General features: G+C 41.4%; 1 protein-coding gene across 1 annotated transcript in view; it reads left to right on the top strand.

The window, feature by feature from the left end:
- LOC112985226 (AGBL carboxypeptidase 4) overlaps positions 1-24,807 on the top strand; it is a 588,669-nt gene that overhangs the window by 400,695 nt on the left and 163,167 nt on the right. The window contains exon 6 of the mRNA XM_064516411.1: positions 23,943-24,054. Within this exon, the coding sequence (XP_064372481.1) occupies positions 23,943-24,054 (112 nt within the window). The remainder of the gene's footprint in view (positions 1-23,942; positions 24,055-24,807) is intronic.

The raw sequence follows: 24,807 nt of genomic DNA, 5'->3' as shown, positions 1-24,807 counted from the left end.
TTCCCATTTAGATGCATGTATGCTGGCGGCTTGTTTGGCATTTGTCATCCGCCCCAGGCTAGACGCTCGGTTCTGACCCACAAGTGGTGATAACCGCTTGGCTTCCTCGTGCGGCTTCTGCCACCGGATGCAGTTCCTTTGTGCGAATGAGTCCAAAAGTACACGCAGGCCTAAACCAGCTGCAAGTATAATTTCCCAGGGGACTGCCTGCAGGCATAAGTGCATCAGTGTTGGGACCAGAGCAGCTCCTTCTGTCCTGTTAGCGAAGGATCTGTTTTGGGGGCAGGATGGGGCATCTCGGGACACAGAGCGTATGAGGAAAGGAATTTGTAGGACAGTGCTCAGCTGCATGACAGAATTATGCCATGCTGTGCTCTCTCTCTTTTTCTTTTTCCTTTTTTTTTTTCCTTCCCCCTCCTCTTGAGCCTGTTCGACTTCTTCTGAGGACAGTCTGGAATCCTGAGCTTCTTTATCTGTTTAAAAAATGCAGAAATCTTTGGAAAATATCTTATCTTTTGAGATGTTTCCCTTTGTTTAAAATTTTGTTTAATGAATAAAGCTTTTTGCAGTACTTCTGTGCTATCTTAAAAAACTAACCAGAAAAGAGAGCTGTCTGTTAAAGGGCAGATTTCTATAACTAGCTCTGTAGTTTTGACTACAGTTTTGATGTACATAAGCGGATGTACAAATACATGAAGATGTATTTATACTTTTGCGTAGGTAAAATCTTGATTGCGTCTACAAGAAATTATTTACAGATCTAATCATGAGAATAAATTTTTTCACCTGCATGTTTTAAGGTTCAGCTGAATACTTGTTGCAGTTGTACTACAAGAGCAACAAGCTTTGAGTTGTTTTCAGAACTCTATTTTACCCAATTTTTTAAGTATCCAAATTCCTTGGGGGGAGAGGGATACCATTGAATGGGTGTTTACCTATGTAGCATACCTCTGCAACTATGGCATGTTGCAATCTCAGTCTTTTAATCCCTTGAAAAGCCTGGAGAACAGGCCTTTAGTCAGCAGACCTCAGCAGAAGGGAAACTGCATTCATCTGCTTTTTTCTTTTTAAGCACCAAATTTGCAGTCCAGAGGAGATAAGGCCTAGCTTCAGTGTTGTACCTAAATGAATTAGAAGCTTAAGTGTAGTCCTAGGAGATGGCTTTGTGCAAACCCTCAAACTGATTTTGGCACTTAAATTAACTTTAAACCAATGATACCTTCTTTATTTTGTGTGTCTGGCCTGTAGCTACTCTGGGGTATATTTTTAAAGGCAATCTGTGCCTAATTCCCATCAATTCCAGTAACATGTCATGCGACAGAACCTGGTAACAAGAAATTAAGAATTGTCTACCTTATAATGGTCTAAGCCTGTTGCAGACAACAACGGGACCTGATTCCTACTGCCCAGAGGACATACCAAATGTCGGTGCCAGTAGACAATGGCAGAAGATTGCCATTAGTGAGAATTTTTGTCGCAGTCTGTGACTTGAGTGGAGACAAAATTCAGGAGTTTTTTGGGAATGACTCTGGGGAGTAAAATGATAATAACATTTGCATGCTGTGTTTTATGCCTGGGCAATAAACAGAGCCACAGTGTAAGAGCTAAAATCTGCTCTGAGCTTTGCTGATCATTCCCCAGGCAGGGGAGAGGCCTCCTCTCTGCCTGCTTACTTGCCTGTGCTTGTGTGGTTTCCTCGCTGGTTTCTAATATCAGGCTGACATCGCACTGAAACGTGTCTGCCACCATTAGATGTGGAAATACTGAGTGGAGTAACTCTTAGATACCTTTTATTAGTCTGGGCTTGTGTGACACTCTCCTGAGAGTGCAGGGAGGGATATATGTGTATGGGCCACACTGAGATACTCCAGTTACTGCTGAGAGAGCTATGCTGAGCTGCTGGGCTAATGTTATGCTCTTCTCTGGCTAATGCGTCTTTGGACTGACTCTGCTTGGGGACATTTTAAAATGGGATTGTAGAAAATAGAAGCAAAGATTTATCTGAGGTTTGGAAAACATTTTTTGTGTTGAGAGATGAAGGAGTAAATTCTGATTAATATAGGAAGAGGTGTACAGCTGATGCAACTATCATGCATACACGCGGAAGGGCAAGACAGGCACTGAAAACTTTAGCAGAGGAGGATATGACAATAGCCAGTCTTTAGAAAGTGAAACTTTCAAATAAGAAAGTAAATGCTTGAACTAGTGAAACAAGCTCCCAAAGGATGTAGTGGGTTGTTCATCTTATGATGCCTGCAGGTGAAAAACAAAATTTGTCCCCCTGCTAAACACTGGTCATATGGCTAAATCTGTAGAAACACGGTGTCACTGAGTGGTCTGGAGTTTAATAAAGTCAGGCCAGGTGAATTAAGGGTCTCCTCTGGCCTTTCAGACTACATGGATGAAGTCTCCTTGTACTGTATCACCTTCATTTTGGAGCTACGTTTCCTAAATTCCTCACAATTGTCAGGGCTCCTCAAAGTTTGTTTTTCTGGTCCAGTTCTGTGTGGTTTTCCAAGCATCTGCTACAAGATTGTGCTCTGCTCCCCAAAAGATCTACAGCATTTTGCAATGCTCTGTGCCATGCTGACCAGGACTTCCTTTTGTAAATAACACATTCAATAGAAACAGAAAACTTATGGAGATAATCATATGGAATTGCAGATGCAATGATTATACTCACTTGTGTCAGAGCTCTTTTATAATAAGAAATAATAATGAAACAACATTTACTTTATCGTTTTTTAGGGGCCAATAAAGGATAATGTGACCATATTCAAAAAGAATCTTTTTTTAATGCTCCATATTGCTGCCTTTAACATTTTCTCATTTCTTATTTTATAACCTGTTTAATTGAGGGGGGAGTATATGAAGGACACATTTTGGAGGAACAACAACTAAGAAAGAAAAGTTTCTTCCTAAGTATTATTGGTTCCACTGAAATATCAAGAATGCTGCCAGTCTGTATTGTAGCTCTTTGGATTAGAGATTTCATTAAAGTCTTTTGTTGAAGGTCTTTTTCTTCTTTTTCTTCTTTTTCTTTCTTTTTTCTTTTTCTTTTTCTTCTTCTTTTTTTTTTTTTTTTTTTTTTTGAAGTCTCATTTCATCCAATTAGCTTTTCTGTATCTTTGAAGTTCAACCAAGATCAGTGAGAGAGTGACCGCTTCTTCCTGGGAAGCCCCAGATGCTAGCACAGAAGTCACACAGGGTAACAAGGCTCATTTGTTGCTGCAGAAGAGGCAGAGAGAGTTTGAGGGCCCTTCAGCTGTGGAGAGCTTTTGCCATTCTCGAGGTTCATTGATAAGAACATTGGTGGTATGGGACTAGGGATTTGAGTATTTTTTCAGTGGTCTTTTCCTGTGCACTTGAATTTAGGTGCCAGAACTTTGCAGTCGTTAATGTTCTTTTAGACTTATTCACTATGCGGTTGTGCTGTTTTTATTTTTAAGAGGGATGAAAGTGTCCTTGTACACAAATTCCTTGCTATAGAGCTGCATCCAATAGAAAACAGAATTGAAACAAGAGAAGGCAAGATAGTGGGCCAAAGCTTTCCCTGTCTCCCCCAAAGGCTAGCCTCCCAAGAGCTGATGTAATTAAGGAGAGCATTCAGGCCATGGGGTTAACAGCTGTTCTGGAGGCTACAGAGAGCTCCTTTAGGATCTGAGGTTAGACTTTGGGAGCAGTTCCTTGTGGGAGTATGCAGGAAAATTGCTATGCACGTCTGTATGTATGTGTGTGCATAGAATTCAGAACGAAGGGCTTAGATGCAGCAGCACAGACAAGGATGGAAATAGGTCAGTCAGTCGTTTAAGTGCTCTCTACGTGTTCCTTCTCTGTGACAGCTCTGAGTAGCATTTGGAAGACAGCCTGGGATTGCATTTAGAAGCGTGAACTAAAAGAAAAAAGAAAAAGGAGGGGGTCATTTTGCTTGTTTTGATGCCCACGTGTCCCATTTTCAATTATCCCTCTCATCCACTCTCACTGGGATGCAGTGAGATGCCTACAAATTAGCCATGAGAGAATTTCAAAAGGTTTGGTTGCTCCATTCGGAAAACTGCATGAAAAACATGTGCATCTCTTTGGGCTGTGGAACTTGTCTTGAAACTGCTTGAGGACAAAGTTTTCCTTGGGTTTTTTAGTATTTTTAAAAAACTGAAAGACTTTGTATAGCCGATTAATGGATTACTATCTTCACATTGTCAGATGTTGCTTTACAGATTCTGGACTTTATGTAGTAGGTGTGACACCTTCATTTTAGATATCCTTTTGAATGATACAAGGTTGGTGTTTTCTTTCTGTTGTTAGCAGCTAGTTCACAAAATGTAGGCTAAAATTGAGACCTAAGAGTTGGATTAATATTGTTTAGCTCTTAGCCATCTAAAAGTTAGTCATCTACTCCAGATTGGTGGCTTAGTGCTGTCCATGTTCTGTGGGGCACTCCCAGAAAATTATTTGTCTCATCCTATAATAAATGGGCTAAACTGCTATCTGGAAAGATTTCATTATTTCCTTTAGTGTTGGGGGGGGGGGGGGGCGAGAGGGGGAGGGTTAGAGGGAGATTTGTCTTGCCTTTCTTAAGCTGTTTAGCATGAGTCAGGAGGTCTTCCCTCCAGCTGGCATAAATTTAACTAGCACCACTGAAATCCATACACATAGTTATCGACAGAGTTGTACTAACTTACACTGAGCACAAATCTGGATTTTTTTTCCTTTTTTTTTTAATGTGTAATTGTACCAGATGTTGCTATCACCAGCCTCCGGTTCTGGCTCAGTTACCATACATGGATGGTCAGTGTGATTCCTTATTAGCACTGAAGTGTTTCTAAGAACATGAGAATTGCTACAGAAGAATAAACCAGTGGTCAATTTAGTTAAGTATCCAGTTTGTGATGAGAGCTACTGCCATATGCTGACATCGATCTACCGGTCTCAGCAATGCATAAGTATTTTGTTTCTGTTTTCTTTCTCTGTAGCTTCCTTCTCTTGCTTGCTTGCTTTTAATTTTGAGATATTTCCAAACACAATTTTCTATTTTCACAAGCCCTCTCCAGGAGATATGTTGAACATATAAGTATAACTTCACGCATGGAAAAAGGTCATCAATGAGCTCACTTGGAAAAATAAAGAAAGAAGGAAAAAAGAAAATACAGGACCATGCAGAAAATCTCTTCCACAAAGTAATTAATGTCTAGAGGAAGAATTGACACTTGCTTTCCTAAGTGCACTGAGGCTATGATAGCATTGGGGAGTTGCAGGGTAAATGCATCTTTGGCCAGTGTCAGGTACCCAAGCTGCACTCAACTAGGTGACTTGGTAAAACTTGAGGTTCTTCTGCAAGGTATCTCAATGTTTTCAAAAACCCCAAACAAAAAAATGAGGTCCATGTTGTGTTTATCTCTGTCTAATTTGCAAAACCAGTATGTTTTGTGAAAAGACGTAGGAAGGTAGAAGAGAAACATTAGAATCTCCGCTGTGACCGTAAGGCTGCAATATGCATGTGGTGTTTTTTCAGACATTAGGAAATCTACACAGGACCTGAAATCCAAGACTCGTATCCTTTGGAAATGAGATTTCTTGGATTCTGTTGCTGACAAAATGGTTTGTTCTATATGTATTTTCTCAAGAGACACAAGCTACATCTTCCTCGTGATCTTTGATGTTCACTGGTGCTTATTTTCTTTAAATGAATCCTGAAGGAGACACTGTTCTTTCCCTGTTGCATTTACACTGCAAGCAAATATTGAATTGCCCTGAGACCCACTGAACTTCTGGCCCACGATGAGAATCCGTCTTTGGAGTGTGGAGCATAAGTCAGCCACCTCCACCCACGACTGGTTCTGTTTTGTCATCAGGCCGCATCTCATTTCTAAACAGCATGAATTCATAAGCCCCCCTTGTTCCTACATGGCAGAAACATGTGCCTAGAAGAGGAAGCAGGTTGAAGATCTGTCCAGAAAAGGAAGACATTCAAGCAAATGCTGAATGCTTTACGACATCAGAGACTAAGAGCAGAAGCTGAATCAGGTTCACAGCTCTGTATACCTCTGCCTGTCACGTTTTTGCCTGGCAGTCCTGTCTGTGTTATGATGGAAACAACTACATTTGTGGGCTGAGTTGGATCATGCGCTAGAAATCGACTCAGAAGCCAAACTTTATGATTGCTCCCATTCTCCATATGGAATAAACAGTCACATCAGAACCTTTCAACCTCCCTGAACGCACTCTCTCTTCTGGCCGGACTCAGTCTGCTTTTTGTGATGAGGTGTGTACTCATTTATTCCTTCCTTCCCACTTTCCTCGGCTTTGCTAAGACCCCCTTTCATCTTCATCCCTTTTATTCTTACCCTGCCTTTCTTCATTTCCTATTCCTTTTATATGACCTCAGCCCTTAATTTATTATTCTGGCCTATTGCTTTTATACCTCTTTCCCCACCCCATAAATTGTGGATCTGACATATTTGCTGCCATTTGTCCTAGTACTTTTGCATCATCCCTTTTCCCCCCTCCTTCCCCTGACTGCCTAGTCTTATTTAATTGGTAAATTCCATTTTGTCCAGGGCTCATTACTACCCTACATAATAAGCCCTTCAACTTCTTTTGTTCAAAAGTTTCTCTTCTTTTTGAAAGTTCTTGTCATCTGCTCCAAGTACTAAAGCAAGGAGTACGGGATGGACAGAGAAAGAGAGAAATGGGGCTAAGGAGATTTTGTGACATCAGGCTTTACCTTAAAATGTCCCCTTTTAGCAAGAAAGGGTTAATAAAAGCCAAATACCCTTTGTTTGTGGTAGGAGTATGACTTTCACAATGTTAGAAATGCTTTTTCAGTTTGGGCAAAGCATGAGCCAGGTTAACCATCCTAGTTTGCTGAGCACTATAGCCAGGAGACTGCAGCAGGCAAATCCTGCAGTGATGACAGACTTTGTTTTACCTATTCTTTATGTTCTGTGACTACCGGAGCACACTTGGTGGCTGCACTGAGAATGCGCGTGTTCTCAAATCGAAGGCCTGACATAATTCCAGGGTTGGGGGAGATCAGAAGAACGATGAACAGGAAATTTGGAGAGAGATTTTTTTTTTTTTTTTTTTGAGAATTGTCCCAGTTATTGTGCTGATTGCCTCAGGTAAGCCACCTTTCAGTTTTCAGTGATATGCTTGTGCATTGTTTGTTACTGGGAAGCAGTTTCAAATATTTCTGAAGGAGAAAAAAGTTGGTAATTGGCCTTTTTCTGCTTTACATCTATCTCTGAACCTCCATCTGATAGTCATCTTGTCAAAACTGTCAAGAGAAGTAAAAAGCAAACAGCCTTTTTAGCCCAAATAATATACTCTGTGTTTTCCAGTCGGACTTGAATATTGCATTCCTGAGAGTGGGGATGGATCTGTAGTGGTTTGGTTGAGTGAGGCTCTTCGGGTTTCTGTTTTTTTCTTCCCCTGGTTAAGCTGTTCTGCTACACTAGTGAGAGAAACATCAATACTGATTTGTTTCTAGCTTGGCTAGTAGTGCCCGACCCAGTCTTGGGCAAGTTGCTCTTTCATGTCTCAAGATAATTTTGCTAACCTGGCATATTTAGCTATCCAGTTGTCCACTTGCTGAATGTCACTTACTCTTTCTTCCTGCCTTGATAATTAGCCAGGAGCAAACATGAGTAAATTCGGAGCTGGGGTTCTCTTCAGATAAGTAGAGCTTATTGAGTTATCTCAAAACCTTATACCATTATCTTGGATCTTAAACATTGAAATGGCATTCCTGTGAGGATACACGGTTTTGGCAGACTCGTTGTGTACGGCTTAAGGTCTGCCTGGACTTTCTGTGGGAATGACCTTGCTCAAAACAGTGGTATTTCCTTTCTTGGCTGTAACCCAGAAGTATGGAAGGATACACGCAGTTAAAATTAACCAATATTTTGCTGCTGCTTCCACTGGGGAGGGAGGGAGGTGATTTATTTATTTTTTGCAGAGCGCTGATTTCTATTTATGACTCTGGCAAATAAGTCCAATATGATCTCGGATGATTCACTCGATCTCTCTGTTTCTCAGTCTTCTCAGTTACAAAGTGAGACTAATACTATGTTCCTGCCTCACTGAAGCGTTGTAGGACATTTCATTAATACTTGTGGTACGCTCCAAGGACTTCAATGAAAAGCAAAGTATAGATGTCTGAGGTTTTAAGGGGCTTTGATTAAGCTCTTGAAGTACAGAGTCTTTGGTTCTGGAAACTGAGAAAACTGTAGAATTGTGACACCTGAATGCAAAATCTTCATCCCTAATTACAGGTTATGTGGAGTTGTTGATAGTTTGAGCTGAGTTTCGCTCTGTTAGTGCTGAGTACCAAGAACCGAACCAAATAGCCACGTCATGCAGTGAAACACTCTATCTGTTTTGGTAAGGTTATTGCATTCTTGTGACCTAAGGGGGACACAACACATCAGTAAACCTGTAAATAAAGTGTGGATCTCTATGATGGCAGGGAAAACAGAGGGAGTAAGCTGCTGGGCATGATTGCAATGGCCAGTATGGTGAGGATGTCATGCATTTATGCTCTCTGTCTGATTGGGATTTGATCCAGTATGAATTCCTCTTAAGATGGGCTTTTCTTGATCCATTTAAATTCTTTTATCTTCCTCTCCTACAGAAAAATGTTTCTTCAGATTACTATTATGTGTACTTTACTAGGGCTATTTTTGGCTCTGACACTACCATATGGATTTTCTATTTGTGTGATGAACAATATAGCAGTTTACTTTGGAATTTTTGTTCCACATGTTGCTCAAGATCCCCAGCTTTAAATCCCACTCTTTAGTTGGAATTATTTTCAGGCCTCTACTGTGACACTTGATGATGTTACAAAAAATGTAAAAATTCAGGGTGGGAGCTGCATAATTTCAAGTGGCTGTCCAGATATCAGATCCTTCTTCTCTGTGGATTTTTCTATCACCTTGCATTGTGCTAAACAATAATACTAATCCATTCAATCACCTTGAATATTTTGCTAATCTGTACTTATCCTCTGAAGCTATCTTTGGTATTTAGATAGGAAACGCAAGCTGAGACCAGGGAAGAAAGCAAAGAAGCATTTCATGTCATCTCTTAAAAGCGTATGCTTTCTGATTTGGTCGCATGTTATTGATAATCACAGACTATTTCTGTGCCATGCTTCTGTTTAGGAGCCAATAGAAAGGAAGTCCATGAATCTTGCTTTCTTTGCTGGGTGGCAATGACATTAGCATGTTACTTTTCTATATTTTACCTGCTTTGTTAGGCATTTTGCTCAGAATGTTCTGTGGTGTTTTTTCCTATGGCTCTATGGATTTTACTGTGGTGTGATTTATCTCTTTTCCTGTATCTTTTATTCTATTATTACAGTATGGTCAATGAGCATTTGAAAACAGATGGAGTAAATGGAAGAAGACACCTGAGTCTTTCATTTGAACAAAACATAGGTTTGTATAGCAACTTAGTCAGAGACCGTGCAGAAACTTGGCCTAATTTTGAAGTACATTTTGAAAAAAAAATTACCTTCCTCCACCTGGATTTTCATCTTCCTTCTCATCATTTCTAATCCTGTTGCCAAAACTGCTTTTCCAACTTTAAAATTGTTCTGGAATTAAGTGGTTTCTGGATCTTGACAATGCAACATTTTGATGCATGTGTTTGTCACATCCTGATTAGATTGGTATAACTCCTGCTCTCTCAGGTCTCCCTCAAAACTCAATTCATAAACCAGAGTTTCATACAAGATGCTACCACTAGGGTGATGAAACAGAGAAATTCAATCATACCACGCATAGGTTATCCATTTTCCAGAGGCTGATGGGAGAGATTGGATTTTCAGAGCCCTTCTGGGTTGTGTTGTTTTGTTTTGTTTCTTCTTTGCCTCTTTTCTTGTCTTCCGGGCTTCAATAAATTTTCTTTTGAAGTGGAGAAAGTCATTTTCCTCTCCTCTTTTCCTGTCCATGAAACTCTTCTTTCCTTGCATTTCCATCACAGTGAGCCACTTAATTTTGTAAGCCCCAAATTTGTTTACCTCCATTTTCTTTCCAGAACGTGCATGGCCAGGGTGACCTGCTTCACTACTGCTAAAGTTTGGTTTATTTGATGAATTCTGCTCTGTGAGTTTGAACGTGAGTTTCAGATAGGGGTACCACAGTGCAGTTGGCAGGCAGTCAGGTCAAGCTGGTATAGAAGAATGGTTTGATTCTGAAGGCAGCAAATTGCTCTTTTCTTCACGTGCTTCCAGTAATCCCATTTCTGGGGCATTAACAGTTGTCTTAAAAATTTTTGGCAGGAGGCAGGAACAAGAATCTGCTTCCAAAATACCTGAAGGGAGCACAGAGTACCATAACAAAAGAACTACCTCAGTCAGCAGTGGAAGCCAAGACACTCGGATCTTAGTCTTCAGCTTGGACTACCGAGGCATCAGCGCTATTGAAGTGTTCTCCATTTTGTTTGACAAATATTCATGTACTTCTCAGGGTGGGGTGAGGCTGAACCCCATCAGGGAGGTGACGTTGTGGGATGGGTCAGGAACACAAGGACTTACACACTGCCTCTTCAAAACAGAAGTGATGGGATCAGGGGCACAGTCTGAACTAGCATTATTCTTTCATTTTGGTCAATGATGCTTCAGTACAAACCTTCCTTGGGAGGCACTGCTGATGCTGAAGCTTTGAGCAAGTATCTACTCAGTGCATCATTGCTTTTGGTACTGTGGGAAAGGCAAGCTAATGGGCAAATCAGCTGGGGAGACAGACTTTCTTAGACTGTCCATTTACAGCTTAATGAGTATCTGTAGGAATCTGAACCAGGAGAAAACCATCTTCCTAATCACTTTATAATCACTACAGGGTTATTGTATTGTCTGTCGAGTAAAAGGTGTGGGAGAGCAGAAATAAGACATCATCTCAGTTTTAGCCCCATGCCAGCTTAGATATGGGCAGAGGAGGAATTTGTGAAAAATAATGGAGGGAGAAATCTGAAATTCAAATAGGCTTTGCAGACTCATAAAGAGACTTAGTGCAGCATAAGTTCTCTAGAAGCTATTTTTGTTTCTATCTCTAGAAAGTTATTAGACTGTTCTTATTTTTCCAAAATCTGTTCACCCATTCTGAATTTTCACTCAGATTTTAAAATTTGTGTTTGTTAAGGAGACAGAAACATCTGACAGGGTTGGCTTATTTTTCAGCAGGCTTGGGGGTAGCAGTGTATGAGGAGAGTTGCTGTTACCTTCCCTATGAATGAATTGGGCAAGCTGCATCTTTGCTTCTAACTTTCCTAAGGCTTTAAACACTTTTTTGAAATGGTCTCTGTGCTCTGGGCTTTCTAGTTCTCAGTCTCCTGATGTGTCTAGAGGACACTGTCAGTATTCTCCTCCCACCTCTGTATTTTGAGGATGAGTTGTTTTGTGTTTGTTTATGCTAAGCCATGAAAGCTTGAAATTGAAATCTGTTTGCTCCTCTACTTCCCACTCATATATGTTCTCATTCATTGTACACGCCTGCTACAGGTTTGTATTTCAAGGGTGCTGAACTGCATCAAACTCTTCAAATATGCATAAAGAAAAATAAGTCATTCCATGAACCTGTGAAGTCTGCTGTCCCATAGGTGGGTTCTCTGGTGTCTGCCAAGATATGAACAGCAATTGAAACTTTCCCTATATTTGGGGCTTTCATAGACTCATAGGAAAAAGAGATTAACACAGTCTTCTGGAGGTCTTCATGACCAACCCCCTGCTCAAAGCAGGACTAAGTGCTTTTTCCAGTCAAGTTTTGAAAATCTGCAAGGATGGAAATTCATAGCGGCTTCTTTCCATGTGGATTCTCTGTTGTAAAAAAGATTGACTTCATGATACAATCTTTTCTTTAGTAGATGTTCATAGGCTCTTCCTTTTTCTCTTCTGCTAAGCTGCCTGTTTTTGTAAAACTTACAGAAATTGAAAATCTGTGACACTAGAGTTGGTTTAAATGGGTGCAGCATTCTCCTGAGTGGAGACTGCATCCCAGGGCAGGACGAAGTGATTTCTGTATGTACCTAGTCCCAGTAATTTCTGCTGGATTCTCTTTCGGGCAAAAAGCCAAAAACTCCTCTTCAACCTCCAATTTCTCTGGCATCTGTATGTGGCTTATTGTCTGTGGGGACTTGTGGCGGTCTGATTCACGGACTCCGATGTGCTGGATCAGAATCAACTTTATTCAAGCAAGCAAGCCCTATATATAAGCTCTAGCCCGGATCGGTACTTTCCTGAAGGTCAAGTTCCTATCATCACTCCTTCTCATCCCGTGTGGCTACTACCTTATCTGCATACTGCTATTTATTCCTCCCAAGGCTTTTGACTCCTTAACTCTATCTTGTCCAGTCCCTCGCTGTCTGCCCCTACAGGGACTACTTCTCTTGGCACTGCCATATCACTGTGGTTCATCTCTAGTCCCTTTATAGGTGCACACAGAGTGCAATCAAAAGCAGAATTCCAGCCTGGCTGGACTTGCACAAGAGCTTTTCAGGCTTAGAGATAGATGCATGACCTTTTCCCCTTATACACGCGCACATACACACTTACATATATATGTATAAACTTCCTTATTGTTATGTTTTTTCTGTGAAAATGAGTTAAAGCTGGCCAATGGGTTTAAAAGTTAGATGGGGAAGGGCGGAGAAGGAGAGAGAGGCAAACACGTGTTTCTACATGCACAATATGGTCGTGCAAGTCTCATTTTCTCAAGAAGCCAGACTGAAAAGTAGCTCTTCTGTTGCTCTGGTGTAGATGCAATGGGAAAGGGAGCTCTGACAATGATCTGCATGGAAAGGTGATGGTTATTGGGTGCTGCAGCATGTGGGAGCACGTGAGCATTTGTACTTCATAACCACGAGACGATCTTGCATTGAATTTCCTCCCACTGCTGTGGCATCTTTCATTTCACATGTAATATCTGTAAGAGAACTGGTATAACGTTCGCCATCTCAATAGAGGATGACATAGGCTGTCTCTTACACTCGTGGTTCTGACAGCAACAAGCATAAGAATTTCTCGGAGATGCTACTGGATTGAATGTAAGTTTCCCTATAAAACTTGGCTAAAGTAATACTGGGCATATGCTCTATCTGTTCATTTTACTTTTTGAGTGGCAGTGGACATGCTGCCAATGAACCAACATACAGTTGAGCTCTTTGTTTCACTTTGGTAGCATAGTTTTAACGTACCTGTGTATTTTAGTGCTTTAATATTCATCGATTGGCTGATTGAAAGCGGAGCTCGCTAGAAAATAATACAGATCACAATGCCAGAGACATACAGTTAGACTGAAGGGTGCACCCTTGTCTTTGACAATTATGGAGCCCTCCACCTTCTGCGATCATGTCTAAAAGTGAAGTACCTGGGGATGACAAGAGATGTATGAAGCCAAGTCCAGTGGCATGTCATAATTTCGTATGTGATGATCTCTTAACGGATTACATAAGTAAATAAGATCAGTTCTGCATGGCAGGTTTAATTCAAGGAACTGGACTGACAAGTAATTTTTCATTCATGAATATTTAGGTAAGACAGCTGCTTTCTTGATTAAACAGGTCTAATGTACAGGGCGGGATAACAAGTATGCCAACATCACTTTCTACCTGGAATCTTTCCTGGTCTGCCTATGTAAAGGTTACATGCAGATTTAGTTTGGCGTGACTTTTCATCCTCACCTCCTTTCTTTAACTGTTATATGTCTTCAGTAATTGTTGCATTGTTCTGTATATCACAGAAAAGGGTATACTGATAAAATTTTCTATTAACTAGCAGACAAACATTGCTTTTCTGGCCATTTTTTCTCCAAATGCCCATTTTTGATGTATAATAGAAAAAGCAAATGCTCCCCATCCCTGAAGGTTTAAATTTTCAGATTTAACATTCTCATCAGGATTCTCAAACTAATCTTTCATTTTACCATTATTCAATGCGATGAGATGTTTCAGTGTTCTGGAGTCAAAATGTGTAGTTTCAGCTTGGCTTGGTATCAAATCATGTTCTGCTGATGCATTGCAGTGACTGATAGAAGTTATAGTTTGAGTGTTTTACATTCCCATTCTTCTGCATCAGACAAGCATCCATATTGGACAACTGACCCATACCTCATGTGATGGCACCAAATCCCCCCATACATTGTTTTGAGTTAGTAAGAGGAGATGTCATGGAGTATTATGAGAAATGTAACTTTGCCAGGTAGCTTGTCTTCTAGGCCATATAGCGTGCTTAACTGCTGGGATTGGCGGAAAATACAAAGCTTATGTGAGGTAGAAATTGGTAATGGAACAGAGGCCACTGTCCTGTCAAATATCTTCTCCTTGTCTGGGTTGTTTGGGCTGAGGCACTACCACACATTGAAGCTCAGATGGTGAAACTCTGCCCCTTAAATAAGAAGCGATTGGAAAGGATCAGAGCCTGATTTAACTCCCTTTGAAAGCATCTGGGCTTTTTGTTGATTGCAATCAGAGACTGATCAGGGCTTCATAGCTTGCCTGCCATCTTCTGAAATGTTATGTGACAAACAAGACATTGGTAATATTTCTGTTATTAAATGTTTGTTATTTTATCATAGTAGTGATAATAGGGAGAACATTTGCATCATGTTCAGAGCTTCTGGTGGACTTCCCACAGATGAATGCTGGTTGTTTTTTAACTGACTTGGCCACAATGTCCCTTCGCTAATGCACAGTAGTCAGCTGGCAGGTACTAAAACAATCTAATAGAATAAGGTTAATCTGCTTCCTTTAATTAGATGGCAATATGTGACGCACCCAGTGGGCCAGGTGACCTTGAAAACTAAAGTGAGAACAGAGACACATTTGAGAGGAAAAAATCTTTAGTTACAGGGAGCTGGGGTAAAAAGGAATAAGAGGAAATGTTCACTGATATAAAAAAAAATTCAGAGGATTTCTCTGATGAGATGGACTGGGTTATTTTATTGCTCTTACAGACATTTCAGAAGTGTGTGTTAAGTGTGAAATAGTAGGATCTTGCTGGAAGTGAATCTTACCCTAAAATTCAGCCTGTATCGGAGAACTTGCCTGCCATTGCGTAAACCACTTAATCTCTATCCATGGAGCCTAATATATCCCCATCGCTGTAGCACCAAAGTACTTCACAATCCTTCACTTATTTCCTCTCAAAACACCATGGAGGGTTGGTAGCATGATTATTTTTACAAGAGATGAACTGAGGCATCACAATTTTTCCCTAGGTTGCATAAGAAGCCTCTACAGTCTCATGTTATCACCCTAAGTGAGCTACTGGGTCATTTCCCCCACCCCCACCCTGTAATATTAATGGGCCTGGGGTTTTGTTCAGGACTTTCCATACAATTGTAAATTTTTCATTTAATAGTGGTAAAGGGACTTTGTATTTGAGTGCCTGGCTAGTGGATTTATCCCTGACTCTAACTGTTGATGAAAATTATACATACTAACTAGTGAAGCAGGGGGTAGGCTGCTTGCAGGGAATATATATGGGTTGAGTAACGTTGTGGTGACAGTAAAGGGGACTTTTCTCCCACTGACCCAAAATGGATGGATATTTATGTATCCAATTCAAAAAGTCATTTGCAAGCCAAACTATTTACAGACATAGCAAGACTGTGCAGGAATGCAATCAAGACTAGCTGTGTATGGGACTGAGAAATACATAAGTGTGTTAGAGCCTGTTAGCAAACACAGTTATAAAAGGAAGCCAGGGATAGTGCTTTCTGGTGCTGGGCAGCAAAGCCTTGCCCATTAGCTTTCAGCCAGCAGTTCCCCAGTCCCGTGTGGCTTTTCTGTTTGCTGTCTCACCTGAATAAAGCACACCTTCTTGACAGTTTTGGTATTAAGTCAAACTCATGCTTAAGGTTATGAGAGAGGAAAAGGACTTTATGATGCTGAAGATGGATTTCTTCTATCTGGGTTTTGGCATATTGAGAGCGTGCGTGTGTAGCCTGACTGCCTTAGCATGAGTGATAGTTCTGGATGCAAAGCCTGGCAGCTTGTAATGTAGCAGAGTAATCGGTTAATTCTGTTCAGGAGAGTAATGGAAGCATCAGGGATGGTGCTAACCCTAAACACCACGTACGAGGGCACATCTCAGACACCAGGCTGACTGAAATGGTATTGGATTCCAAAGCAATCAAAATGGCTGAATTAGGGTAAAACTGAAAAACACCCCAAAATGCATTTATGATCTCGTAATACCTTACCATTTTGTAGCAACCATCACTTCCAGCTCTCCTGACTCCCCAGACTTGGATTTTTTTTTTTTTTTTTTAATAATCTATCCACTTACACTGCCACTTTGGGATCAAATTTAGAGAAGCCTCGAGTACAGCCCTCAGCTCAAATCCTGGTGAGTTAGATGCTGAACATGTAGCAAGCTATATAAAGTTAAGTGTTCTTGAACAAAAATCCTGTCCTAGGCTGCTCAGCTGTAGTGGCCCAAATTAGTGGGTGTCTCTTAGGTGAGTTGCTTTGTGCCTCAATTGCCCCTCTATAAACTGGGGACAGTGTGGTCCCCTCCCACAGCAGTACTGTTGAGAAAATAAGTTCATCAGTGTTTATGTAGCAGTCATCTACTGCAGTGATAAGCACTATAGAAAAGCCCATGAAGAACTGAATAACTCTGTCTTCAGAGCAGGCTTTGAGTAGCATGCAGTAAGCAGGAGCCTGGGGCTGCATATTGAACAATACGAAAAAGCCAAAATATTGAATAATCCGATCACTAATGAGCAGTGTTGATCCTGTACATGGAATAAAGAAAGAGCCCTGTGGAAAAATACCTTGTGCTCCTGTAGTTAAAGACTGTCATGGTAATGACATACAGAGGGCTGAATGAAGGTTGTGCATATCTGTGCAGCTGTGGCATGTCTGAACTTTTGGGAGCTCAGCTTTGTGACATTAAGGTTGGCTGTTTAACTGCAGCTTTCTGTGTGTAATAGGTCTGATAGAGCCAAACCATCTTTTGGGGGGTTTCATATGATACTTGCAACTCCTTTCCACTTGCCTGAAGGTGACTAGGTAAAGCAAGGCTGGTTACTTCATCTGTCAAGGACTCTGTGAAATATATATTGGAACAGAACGGGAATGTCAGTGTGGTGCATCTGGGGTATTCTGCAATAATTGGGAGGTGTATTGTGTATCAGATTAATTGAACAGTCTGAGGAGGAGGAAGAAGTGGGAACAAAAACACAGCTCAAGATAAGCAGTGTCTCAGGAAATGCTTGTGTGTGTCCTAGTTGTTTTCTGTGAACCACCGTGACAACTTTACCTTATCTCCACCCAACCTGCCAAAGGGGACTAAAGCCAGGAGTGCAGAACAACAAAGAAATATCAGGAGTTTAAAAAAGGTCTGCCTGCCTGAAAAGCAAGGTTTGTAAGGAGACAGGATCAGTGTATTGTGTGGAAAAGCTGATTTATTGGACAGACTGGGCAAGAGAGCCTAGAGGAACTAGACCTGGTGAGGGTATTCAGAAAGGTGGGAGTCCAGTAAATTAAATGCATGTGAAATTGTAATTTTATTTCTCAGGGGTTTGCAGCTTGTGACCCATGAGTTCAGGTGGCTCATGGGCTGCCTCAGGAACGCAGATTTGGATAATACTGCATTATGGGCTATGTACGGAAATTTCCCATGAGTCAGTGACTGTAGTGGAAAATTTTTAGGGATCCACAAGTTGGAAAAAATCCCACTGGGTGTGTAGCTGCTCACTCTAAGTGAACGATACCTTTGGTTTTGAAAAGGCCAACCTATGAATCAGGCTTCAAAATGGAAGAACTGTGGGAGTTCTTGTTAACTTAGTTAAAGCATCTGGGTGCACAAGATTGATGGGCAGACATGAGTCAGCATGCAGTCGGAGAGTGGGAGCCCTGTGGTCCCTTCCAGGAGACCTGCTGCCGGAGGACATGCATCGTGCACGGGGCTGACAGCAGTGACATGCTCTCCCTAGGGCCAGCTTTGGTGAGCTGTGACTCACCTTCCTGGGGACGTGTTGGACACCCTGTTCCTTGAAAAACTGAAAACTGGACTGGACACTGTGCTGGGAAATATGTAGCAGGGGAGCAGTCCTGTGCTAGCCCCCAATGATGAGCTACACTAATTGTCAGATCTTACTGTCTTGCATCCGAGGTGCATTCGTAGGGCAGGGTGCCCCTGCCTGTATGCTGGGTTTTGTTCTCAGTGCTGTGCTTCATGCCCAGGAATCCTTCTGACATTATTGAAAGTTAGGGTATGTAGGGAAGAGTTAAATAGTGAAATTGAGATGTATCCTGCAGATCAGAGAAGGGAGTTTTACCCATGCCAGGTGGGGCCGTGTGCTCTCCTTGGTGCGTGCGTTTGTAACGCCTATTACCAGCTCTGAGAAATGCATGTATTCATCAGAAGGAAAAAATATCCCTTTGTGTTTATTCTTATTTAACACTGTTTACACAGAAAATGGAGAAACACATCTTTAACCGTCATGTACTATTTAAAATTTTGTCAGTACACCATGCAGTGCTCATTCTGTAAACATCTACTCCACCATGTGGCCTCTGCGAGCTAATGCTGTTCTGCTCTGTGCGGCCACTTGTGCTCTGTCTGGAGCACACTGCAGTGGTTATGTTAAATAGTCTTTGTGAAGGTTTCCAGAGCTATAAACTAAAAAATGCAGAAAGCTGAGGAGGGGAGAGAGAGTTGAGAGGGGGAAGTCTCCATGGCTGGAGCTGGAGCTGGAGCATTAGGCTGTCTTGGTATCCAATTGCCTTAGAACATGTGGGTTTGAATGAATCCTCTTTAATGAATAATAGGCAAATGCATAAATCGCAAACCCCCAGCACCCAAACGGGGAAATGCATGCTAATGAAGACTCAGACTTCCCTGATGACGGCAGGTGTAGAGTTGATTTGTAAAATGTCGTGACTATAACAGGTTTAAAATGATATATTTATTAAAAGAAGCAAGTCTTCCATGTGCTCGCCTTGTATTCACGCTCTCACTACTGCACAGCTACCCTTTCTGCATGATATTGCAGGCTGCAGTCTCACAGCAGTTCCTTGCTATAACTCTTGCCTCGCAGAAGTGCAACAATAGAGACCAATTACCCTCTGTCTCTGCTCTTATTGCAATATGCCTGGAAAAAAAAAAGTGAGTGCAGCCCCCTCCCCCCCAACACCTTTTCAATTTCAAATCCTAACCCTGTTGGTAGTGCCATTTGTGGATTTGAACTCCCCGGCTTTGTGTGCGGTATTATCTGGAGATTCACCTGGTACCGATCCAATGAACCAACGCAACCTTACAAAGCTGAAGGGAAGAGTGTAGAGTTTTCTTTGTACTAAATCATATGCCATGAAAAAGGATTTCTTTAACTCCTTTTCTCCATTATTCTCCATGTCTCACCTTGTGGAAATGGGTCTGTTAGTGAGAGACTTGGACTCACATAGCAGGAAAAAGGAATAGAGGGGAGAGAACTGAAGTGAAAGGAGGAATGCAGAGGTCCTGGAGATTTCTATAACTTGGAGGCTCCAGGAAGAAAAGCCACAACTTGAAAGAAGAGGAAGCAGCCTTAAAAATAAAGCCAGCGTAGGCCTTGGTACTAAACCTTCCTCAGTTCTAGCAAGGGACAAGGATGTTTTCATTAAAGCAGCTGCGTAAGGAATACTTAAAACCAGTGATGAGTTAAACCTCCAGGGGAGAGGAGGTTCTACACAGATAATTGCCCAGAAAGCTCAGTGATGGTCTGAACGTCTTTGGTTTTACTGAGTTGAGCTGGTAACCTCTTGAGATCTGGCTGTCTCCCAAGTAGGGAGGGATGAATACTGCAAAATGTTTCAGTTTCCATTTCAATTTTGAAACTCATTTGCTTTGACTGAATTTGCACTGTGTTTATGTATGTAAATTTGTAAACACTGTAATAAATTTATTTACTGGTAGAAAACAGAAATTTCAGATAAAGGCTGTAGGACATTTGTAGAAAGCAGATTCTAATTCACAAGTAAAATCACAGAACCTGATTTAAATGTACATTCAGTAGTTGAACAGAAACATTTTTGTTGATCTGTGTATCTAGCAGACCCTAACCAGCATCATCCAAAATTCAAACAGCTGCTACTGGCTTAAATATTTTGAATGATATACTAGTCAGTTTTGTGGAAGCTATGGTGATGTGACACAAAACCCAGAATTTCATAATGTGAATGACAACTGCAATCAGGTAATAGCTACGTTATGCTACTTTTCTTATTGTACAAAGCTCACCTACTCCTGCTTACACCTTGCTGTCATCTGAGAGAGACCGTACCAGCATATCATTCTTGTCTCGCTCGATATCAGTATTACCTGTCACATTTATAAGAGCACTCATGGGTATGCTCTATTAAACCTCATAGGTTTTCTCCAGTGCTCTGGAGGTGTTCACCCATTCCACCTCTTCCCACCTTCAAAGGAGCTTCTGTCTCCCCTTACCGCTCATGGAGTCTGCCATGTCTTCCTGTGTTCCTCTCCTCCATGCCACCATTCAAAGGTCATCCTAAAACAGTCCTTTGATATAATTTAGGTTTTTTCTTCCCCCCCCCTTGTAAATTTTCTACTGAACACGCTAGTTTATTTACTACATCCTGTAGAGAAACCTGATCTGAACAGAACAGATTTGGATGTCCTTTCTCAAACTGGGAAACAATTATAGTCGCACAAAGAACTGTACTGAAGTCAATGAGAACACTTGCAGTCTGAGTGAGAGAGAGATACCTGGTCTTAAATATTTGAAAGATACTGGGAACATAAGGAAACATAAGTGTTTCCTGCTATAGCGCTGCTGTTTCCAGAGGATACCTGTGTTTCTACTTTGTCTACCCAGTATTTGAAGCAGGAGATAAACAGTTAAGCAACGTGTACAGTACTAGAAATGAACTGGCTTAAGTTTGGTAGGGGGAATTAAAAATCACTGCAAGATGCAATGTTGAAGTTATCCTGTTCAAGTTCTTGCATTGGAGATATTAGCCACAAGAGAGATCACATCATCTGGGAGTAAGAGGAGATAATGAATGCAGGATCTGTAATAGGCATGTGGGAGACTCCTAGCGTATGTTTTGGTCATGTCCTGATATATAGGAGCTTTGGGAGACAGTTCTACATGTAATAGAGTCAATAATCAAATCCGAAGTACCAAGGAACACAACTTGATGTTTCCTTAGAGAGACCACAAGTTTGCAACAGATGAATAAAGAGAGAGTGTGGTAGATACAAATTTGTCTTCAGGCAAAAGGGAAAGAAAAAAGAGTTTTAAAAGTTAAAAAAAAAAAAAAAAAAAAAAAAGTTTACACTGTTTCCGAACTGAAAAGAAACAGTAATGCCTTCATCAGAAATTGAATTAATTGTTATATTGATAGAGATGTGATATACTACATCAAAGACTAGCTAAATGATATTTGGAAATTAATTTGGGATCCTATTAAATAGAGCTCAGAGGAGCTTCCCAAATGAATAACTTGTTTGTCAAACGTTGCTTCTTTCTCTGTTTATTAAGTCTTCTCAAGTAGAGACAACTATTTTCAACTGTTCTTGTTGCTTGAAATAAACTATGAGATTCATCACTAAGCAGAGACTTGTAGCAAATTCAAATATTGCAAATTGCAGTGCCTTGATATCTTACAGAAATTAGATATTGCTTACTTCTGTTCCCTATGTGGATGACTTATTTTATAAAGTTATCCAAAAAGCCCCAAGCCCCAAATATAATATTGACAATCCATATTTGAAATTAAAATTTGCTTTTGGTGCTCTGCAGCTTGGTCACTGCAATGTGCTTTGGAGACGAATATAATGGAATCAAAATACGCTTGTTTTCTATAGTGTTATTACTTTTAAATATGCTTAAAAACAAATGTAAATGGGACACTTTAACCATATAAGTGGTACGATTTCATGTTCTGATCTCTTAAGAATGATGTCCTGTAGAGTGAGCATGCTGTTTTCTTGGGAACTATGCCAAAATACAGTAAGACTCATGATGCTCATCACAGTTCCTGTGTTTGTTAAATGAAAAACTCATTCTTATGATTCTGCTCTTATACGAGTTTTATCCCAGTGTAATTCCACCTATGGCTCTGGAAATACTTTTGTATCAACTTCTATGAGTTTCAAAGAAGAAGAAGAAGAAGAAATGATTAGTAGACCTGAGCATTAGGAAAAAAAGAAAAAAAAAAAAAAGAGGGAGAACTCTTATATAATGTGTTTTCTTTTATAGTGCGATGGAGACAACTCTGAGTTGTCTGTGCAGTTTTAACTGTCAGGGTGTCCAGAGAAGAAATCTGACCGTTCCCTAGGCAAGCAGGCTGGAGACCACCCTGACAAGCAGGTAGCGTTCTCGGCCGTGGTGAGCCATCAGGCTTGTACGCTAAGCTGGTGGCAAAGGAGCCAGAGAGCTGGCAGCTAGGTGCTGGAGCTCCCAGACAGCTTGGTAGTTGGGTTGTCTAAAGCCAAGGAGTCAGGCACTTCCTGCCTGCTGGGCTTCCAGTCGAAACTTTGATACAAGACCATCCCATTGAACTTGTATTTTTGAGCAGATCCCAGTTCCTAGGAAAATATTCATTCATCATTTTTGGAAGTGAGCTTAATTCTCGTGTTTCATCCCCTCACTTCTCTTACCATTTCTCCTGTCTGATGTAGTTTTATTTGGATTTGGTGGATGCAGTCATCTGTTTCAGCTGTTAGAGAAGTGGGACATTTTCCTTTCTTCTTGCCAATTAAATTTATGTTCCTCAGTCATCAGCTTCTTAGATTTGCTTTCGAAGGATAGTGCTACTGGAATAAATCTCTATTGTTTACATTGGTGTGTTTAAAAGATTAAGGTGGAATGGACATTCTCATAATAGACCAGGGATCAATGAAAGCTCTTCTTTTCTCAGGAAGCTTTAAGGCTTAGCAATGAGCTTGATTTTTTTTTCTTTTTAATTGTTTGTTTTGTATAGAGAGAAAGTTGCATCTCTGCCTGTGGAGAAATGGTGGGCTCTGCGTAGTCTTTTGTAGAATTACTGAGCAAGATCTATCCGAGATCCAAGGATCCACCGGTCTCAAGCCCAGCTTGAGGCAGCAGACGGGACTTCTCTCTCTGTTCTCTCTCTGGTCATAGATGCTTGGATAGATAGATACCCCTCCTTTCTGTGCCACCTCCAGCCTTTTAATTTCTTGTGTGTTCACCCTACCGACAGCCCATTTGGTTTCAATGGGACTTCACTCAGAATGGGATATTACTCAGCGGGACTAAGAGCAGCATAATCGAACTCGAACAATATACTAAGAAGGACACGAGTCAGGGCAGGAGGGAGAAGTCAAGGTGGCATATATGCTTCTGCACTGATAAGATTTGATGGGTAATAAGCATTTTAACAGAGTGAGTGGTTTGATGTGCTAGCTTCTGCCCAGACAATTGCAGGAGAGGAAGGGACTGAGCCCCTGGGTTAGTGCAACAATTACATTCATGCTTTAAATCCCTTGAGCATGTGCTTAATGACCATTGATTTCAATGCTCTTAACCTCTTTGCTGAGTCAAGGCCTGACTGAAGGCAAAGCAAAGTCCTGGTGATGCAGTTTGTGAACCATCCTCATAGCTATAGACCCACAGCTGCAGCATTCAGGAGATAGGGACTGGGGGGCCTGCCGGGCCCCTCCCGTGACAGCGCAGCAAGCTGGCAGAAGGACACGGATGGAGGGAGCATCTGTGGTGTGGAGGGTGAGGAGGCTGAGTGACCAAAGATGTTTCTGTAGATACTCTGCTGCTCGCGTTATTTCCAACTGTGGCCACGGCTGCAGGCTTTCCTCGTGCTCGGGGGAGAACTTGCATTTGTTTTTCTGTGAGAATAACTTGTTTGAACTCTGCAGCTGTGGGATGTAGCCCTGGCTGCACAGCTGAAGTCAGGAGAGGCTGCAGCCCGCGTTGATTGCTCAGGTCCTTTGTGTGTGTTCTCGTGTGCAGGTGCTCCCTGATGGGGTTTGATTTAAACCGGCACTGGGCGAACCCGTCTCCTTGGGCTCATCCCACGCTGCACGGAGTGAAACAGCTCATCATTCAGATGTACAACAACCCGGTGAGTGGGGAAGGTTGACGCTAGAACGGCAACTTGCCTGGGGTACCGACTCTCTCTCTGCGGGGTACTGCAAGCAGCCAGCAACCCTGACGCAGCCTAATCCAGCAGCAAGCCAAAATAAGAGAGAAGTAAGCAAACAACACCCCCGCTGCATGAGAGTCTTTTGTCACTGGAAGTATCAGAGTGGAGAGAGCAAGTGAAATGAAGCTCAGCTCAGATTAAATATGGAATAATGCTGAAAGTAGGGCCTAAATTCAATCGAGCTGCTCTCGTGATGTCCTGAGCTGGATTTGAAACAGCAGGCCCCCCAAATTGAATTACTGCATGGCATTGATGTTTAATCCAGAGCTCTGGCAGGGGCTGCTATGTGGCATGCAGAGCAGGAGGGGGATAATATTTGCAAATATTATATAAACACATACGAACACACTCAGTCTCACTCAGAGAAGCAGAGGTGTTCTTGAAGGTGAAATCTTAGCTAATCGGAGGAGATAGATTGCAGGGAATATGGAGAAGAGGAGTGGGAGGGAGGCAGGCAGTTATTAAATGTTTGACATCAAAGTACAGAAGGATTATTGAATGTGGCACCCAAGAAAAACTGCTGAACAAAGATGGAGATGGATAGGAAAAAAAAATCCTCCTGAAAATATAAGAGGAGATTTCACAGGTGATTATTTTTTTCTGTATGGAATTCCTGATATTTGTCCTGTCTTTGTGCTTCACATTATGGGAAAGGCATTTGGATCTTTAATG

This window comes from Dromaius novaehollandiae, chromosome 8, assembly GCF_036370855.1.
Source record: "Dromaius novaehollandiae isolate bDroNov1 chromosome 8, bDroNov1.hap1, whole genome shotgun sequence".
Classification (NCBI taxonomy): domain Eukaryota; kingdom Metazoa; phylum Chordata; class Aves; order Casuariiformes; family Dromaiidae; genus Dromaius; species Dromaius novaehollandiae.
The sequence above is the reverse complement of the archived record's forward strand: the minus strand, read 5'-3'. Positions and strand labels throughout refer to the sequence as shown.